This window comes from Dryobates pubescens, chromosome 4 (assembly GCF_014839835.1).
Source record: "Dryobates pubescens isolate bDryPub1 chromosome 4, bDryPub1.pri, whole genome shotgun sequence".
NCBI classification, from domain to species: domain Eukaryota; kingdom Metazoa; phylum Chordata; class Aves; order Piciformes; family Picidae; genus Dryobates; species Dryobates pubescens.
Window position 1 is genome coordinate 338,127 of NC_071615.1, and position 5,790 is coordinate 343,916.

Here is a 5,790-nt window from a genome sequence, read left to right on the forward strand (position 1 = left end):
CCAACCCAGCACTGCCAGGGCACCACCAACCCTGGGCAGCCTGGGCCAGGTCTTGACAGCCCTTGAGGGGAAGAAATAGTTCCTCATGTCCAACCTAACCCTCCCCTGGGGCAACCTGAGGCCACTGCCTCTTGTCCTGCCCCTTGTTCCTTGGGAGCAGAGAGCAGCTCTCACCTTCCCGACCTCCAGGGAAGGCTGAGCCCTCTCTGGAGAGCTGAGGGCACAGAGGAAATGCTTTGCTGGCCCTGAGCTCACACTGCTCAGCAGGAAAAGTGATGTGAGAAGGTGAAGTGAAGGGCCCGTGGTTAAGTGAGTGTCTCCCTGCTGTTGTCCCAGTACTTGGCACCCACAAGTGCCACCTCTGCCGGAGCAGGCTGGGAGCAGGCGCTGGAGTGGGGCTCTCAGCACGGAGCCCTTCATCTGTGCATCCTCCACTCAGGAGCTGACCTTTGCCTTCTCTGCCTCATTTTCTCCCTCCCCTGTATCCAGAGGGACGATCTGCCTGGGTGGCTGCTCCACAGGCTGCTTGGCACCCAGGCAGATGTGGACCTTCTCGAGTGCAGCTGCCTAATGGCTTGTTGGCACCGTGAGTCACTGAGCGCAGCCGAGCACCAGGTGCCAGCCAAGCAGAGGGTGGGAAATCAAGGGGAGGAAGGGAGAGGGGACATGGAGGAGGAACAGCCTCAGGCTGTGTCAGAGCAGATTCAGGTTGGACATGAGGAACAATTTCTTCCCCAGAAGGGTTCTCAGGCACTGGCCCAGGGCAGTGCTGGAGCCCCCATCCCTGGAGGGGTTTCAAAGCTGCCTGGATGTGGTGCTGAGGGAGGTGGTTCAGCAGTGGAGGCTCAGCAGCAGGGGTGGGCTGTGAGCTCTGGGTGAGTGGTTGGATTGGATGATCTCAGAGGTCTCTTCCAACCTTAACAGTTCTATGATTGATTAATCAACTGTGAGACAGCAACCCCTGAGGTGTCACAGCACCCAGAGTGCCCCTGGAGATGTGGTGAGAGGTGATGGCAGCTCCAAGCGTGAGGGACAGCAGCAGAGAGGGCTCAGTGTGTGCCCAGCTCCCCTGACAGGCACCACGAGGGTTTTGTTCCTACAAATCAAACCCCAGGCAGCATAAACCCTGCTGTGCCCACTCCTGGTGAGCTGCAAAGGCTTGGCAGGATCAGCAAGCTCATGCAAGAGGGGTGGAAAGATCTCTTTTTGCCTGATCTCCTGCAAAATCCACCAGAGCTGGTGTGCAGGAGAGCAGCAGCTCCTGGGAGCTGAACTTAGCATCCCAGACCTTGGGTTTCCTCCAGCCCAGATCCCACCTGCCCCAGCACACCCTCCCCACATGCTCCTGCTCCTCCCTTCTTCAATGGGGACAACTTTCGTTTAACATTTCAGCTATGCAACATTTCCACTGGGTGCAGGAGGAAGAGTGTGAGCAGCAGGTCTAGGGAGGCTCTCCTCCCCCTTTAATCTGCCCTAGGGAGGCCACAGCTGGAGTCCTGGGTCAGGATCTGGGCTCCCCAGTTCAGTACAGACAGGGAACTGCTGGGGAGAGCCCAGGGGAGGCTGGGAAGGTGCTGAGGGGCCTGGAGCAGCTCTGTGAGGAGCAGAGGCTGAGAGCCCTGGGGCTGAGAGCCTGCAGCAGAGCAGCCCCAGAGGGCAGCTGAGCAATGCTCAGCAAGAGATAAAGGCTGGGGGGCAAGAGGCTGGGGCCAGGCTCTGCTCAGTGGTGCCCAGGGACAGGACCAGGGGCAGGGGGCACAAAGTGGAACCCAGGAACCCATCTGAAGAGAAGAAAGTTGTTTGGTGTGAGGCTGCTGGAGGCCTGGAGCAGGCTGCCCAGAGAGGCTGTGGAGTCTCCTGGTCTGGAGAGCTTCCAACCCCCCCTGGGCACTGTGCCCCTGGGCAGGCTGCTGTGGGTGCCCTGCTTTGGCAGAGGGGCTGGGATGGGTGATCCCCAGAGGTCCCTTCCAGCCCCCCGTGCTGGAGCTCTGGGAGAACAAAGACTTCCAGCAGCAGGGACATGAAATGAAGCTCTGCACAGACCAACCACCCCAGGAGCAGTGAGGACTTGCAGAGCTTTAGTTCAGGCCAGGAAAGGTTTCTGACTTTGTCATCTAAATTGACACTTCTCTGGCAGTCCCTCCCTGGTGGGCAGTGAAAGAGATTTACTGTGAAGCTGCAGAGGAAACCTGAGGAGTTAAATCATGGCAGAGGAATCTGGGAGTGACCCTGGGGCTGGAGCAGCAGCCTGGTGTGAGGCTGTACCAGGTTCTGCTTCACCATGAACCCCAAAGCACAGCAGCAGGCAGCCAGAGTTTCCTTTGATCAGTTCTGACTTTAATGAGGGCAGGCTCCTAGGAAGCCAGCGCAGGAGATGTTTGTCTCATGGTGCAACCAAGCTCCTACAGACACCTGGAAAATCAGCAAAAATAAACCTCTTCCCTCTTTGCTCCTCCCCAAGCTTGTGGCACTAGGCTGACCTGGACACGAGATGATTTGCCACTGCTCCTGGACAGTGGCCATGAGAAAATGAGGTGGGGGCTTGGAACGTTGGAATGCCACTGTCTGTACAGGCTCAGAGAGGTGCCAGGAGATCACTGACGAGACTCTGCCTTGCAGCCAGGGAGAAGGGTCCCACCTCGGGCACTCAGTGCTCCTGCAGTGGCTGAAGCATCTCTGATGTGGCTCCTCAGTGGATCAGGGCCAAGTCTTCAAGCTGGAGAAGCTGCAAGAGGAGGAGCTGGCTTATTTTGGAGCATCCAGCTGCATATCCAGGTCCTGCTGCCGCCTCCCCCCCTGTGTGGGACCACATTTCCCCTCCACACAGCACTCAGATGGTGCTGTCCGTGCCATGGCACAGGTACTGCTCCCCAGCTTCACTCCAGGTGTAACCTGCCACAGGAATCCAGACCATGTGGACTCTTCTCGCTCCCAGAAGGACACTGAGGGCTGGAGCAGGGCCAGAGAAGGGCAACCAAGCTGGGGAAGGGTCTGGAGAACAGGGCTGGGGAGGAGCAGCTGAGGGAGCTGGGGGTGTGAAGAGGAGGCTGAGGGGAGACCTTCTTGGCTCCCTAGGACTCCCTGAAAGGAGGCTGGAGCCAGCTGGGGCTGATTTTCTCCTCTGTGGGCTCAGATCTGACCTGTGCTGACTGCAGGCTCAGCAGAGAGCCCTCCCCCAGCCACCCAAGCCCAGGGTCTGGCTGTGATTTTGGCTGTGCCATCAGACAGATGCCCTCACAGCTGCGTGCCCAGAGCCCCAGGCATGGCACTGGGGCAGCTCTGCTTGGGGACCAGCATGTGGGAGGGCAGAGGGCAAGGCAGACGGCCCAGGGCCGAGCTGCCCTGTCTGGGCTTTCCCAGTAAGGTGTTTAATTAACACCACATTTCCTCCAAAGAACCAAGGGGTGGGGGAGGAATGGAGCTGTGGGTTTCAGGGGCTGATCCAACAGCTAAAAGCCTCTGTCGACTTCAGCTGGATGTTGGCTCCAGCTTTACATCAGAGGAAAGAGATTTCATGTCTGGATCCAGCCCCAGGCCAGTCCCACGCAGCCTGGCTGAGCCCTGAGTGGGCAGGCAGAGGGCTCCTGTGGAGGGGCTATGCTAGGGGGACCCTGGCATCACACAGACCCCCTCCTGGCACCGGCAGCTCGGTCCCACAAGGACCAGGTGAGTGGCACAGGAATCATCTGGCTCATTTGCTGCCCTAAAGCCAGAGTGAGAGACCCCAGGTGTGTCCTATGGGGAGGAAGGACCACGAGGGACCCCCAGACATGCCCCATGGGGAGGAGGGAGCACAGCCCCTCTGGTCCAGGCTTAAGAACCTGTGGGGACTTGCCACGGTGAGCAGTGCCACTGCCACAGCAGGGACAGGGCTGGAGTGTGCCCAGCACTGGGGCTGCTCCCCTGGCTCCCCCACACCCTCCCAGCCAGGGCTGGGCTGCAGTAGGTGCTGTGGGTCTTGGGGGGCAGCTCCCCACGTTGGGGAGATGCCATGGGGCAGCCCAGCTCTTTGCTTGGAGCACCCTGAGGGGTGAGAGAGCACAGCAAGGCTCTGTGCACCCCCAGTTACCTGCTGAGCCCCTCCCCCCGCGCCTCTGTGCACCCCGTTACCTGCTGAGCCCCTCCCCCCGCGCCTCTGTGCACCCCCAGTTACCTGCTGAGCCCCTCCCCCCGCGCCTCTGTGCACCCCCAGTTACCTGCTGAGCCCCTCCCCCCGCGCCTCTGTGCACCCCCAGTTACCTGCTGAGCCCCTTCCCCCGCGCCTCTGTGCACCCCCAGTTACCTGCTGAGCCCCTCCCCCCGCGCCTCTGTGCACCCCCAGTTACCTGCTGAGCCCCTCCCCCCGCGCCTCTGTGCACCCCCAGTTACCTGCTGAGCCCCTCCCCCCGCGCCTCTGTGCACCCCCAGTTACCTGCTGAGCCCCTCCCCCCGCGCCTCTGTGCACCCCCAGTTACCTGCTGAAACCCTGCCCAGGGCTCTGTGTACCCCTGGAACCTCTCCAGGGCTCCCATTGCCTGGTGAGAGCCATTCCCAGGGCTGCCTGTGCCCCTCCCTGGCTCCGTGCCCCCCCCAGCTACCAGTGAAACCCCTCCAAAGTGCATCCCCTCTCAGCTGGTGAGAACCCCCCCAGGCTCCATGCTCCTGGTAGACCTCCATCAAGGCTCCACGCACCCCTGAAACGCCCACAACAGGTGCCCCCTCCCCACCCCCCCCCCGTTACCGGCTGACACCCCCCCTAGCACCCCGGGGTGCAGCAGAGATCTCCCCAAGTCTCCTGCACCTGGTGACACCCCTGAAGCCTCCCCGGGGGGGTCACCGTGTCTCCCCCGTCCCCAGTGACCCCCAACTCCAAGTCTCCAGAGTCACCAGGTCCCCCCGGTGCCCCCTCCCACCCTCCCATTGGGGTGCTGCTTACCTGAGCGCCGCGGGGCCCTGGCGGGGGGGGTCTGGCGGGGGTCGGTCGGGGACCCCCCCATCCCCTCCGGAGCAGCCTCTGCAGGAGGCGACCGGGAGCAGGCGGAGGCAGCGGAGTGTCCCCGGCGGGGCGGGCGGGGGGCGGCTGGGGGGCAGCGGCGGCTGCGGGAGCGGCTGCCCCGGGCCGGTTCGCGGGGCGCTCTGCCGGTAAGTCCCGACGCCAGAGGTAAGGGGAGCGCCGGACCCCCATGAGCAGCCCCGAAGCTCGTCCCACCGTGTGGTACCGGGGGCTGGCGACGTGTTTGTACCAAGCCCACGTCGGGGCTGCCGGCAGCATCAGCCCCAGCAGCACCAGAGCCCCCCAGGCGCCCCCCGACAGCCCCCGCTTCGCCATGGTACCGGGAGCCGGACGGGCAGGGCGCGGGCAGGGTGCCAGCAGGGGTGCGGGCAGGCAGGGGTGCGCCCCGGCCCCGGGGAGCCCCAGATAAGGCTGCCCCGCATCCGAGCTCCTCCTCTTTATACCGCTGTCGGGAGGGCCCCCCCCACCCCGCAGCGGCTCCTCCCCGGTAGCCCCCGACCCCCCGTACCTCCTCCCTGCTGCTTCCTCTGCACACACCACCCCCATTCCGCTCTCCTCCTGTAACCTCCCCCCGGGCTGTCGGCATCCTCCCCATTAAGCCCTGAGCATCCCTCCCAGCCCTCAGCATCCCCCTGAGCATCCCTCCCAGCCCTCAGCATCCCCCTGAGCATCCCCCTCAGCCCTGAGCATCCCCCTGAGCATCCCTCCCAGCCCTCAGCATCTTCCCTCAGCATCTTCCTTCAGCATCCCTCCCAGCCCTGAGCAACCCTCCCAGCCCTGAGCAACCCTCCTAGCCC

At 63.0% G+C, this 5,790-nt stretch overlaps 1 protein-coding gene across 1 annotated transcript; it reads right to left on the bottom strand.

Moving 5' to 3' along the window:
• Nucleotides 1–2,563: 2,563 nt before the first annotated feature.
• On the bottom strand, nt 2,564–5,308 carry NPW (neuropeptide W). Its single transcript, XM_054180258.1, has 2 exons — nt 4,916–5,308; nt 2,564–2,725 (listed from the first exon to the last, which is right to left on the bottom strand). Exons 1-2 carry the CDS (start codon nt 5,306–5,308, stop codon nt 2,690–2,692), a joined length of 429 nt encoding a protein of 142 aa, XP_054036233.1. The 3' UTR covers nt 2,564–2,689.
• Between the last annotated feature and the right edge of the window lie 482 nt (nt 5,309–5,790).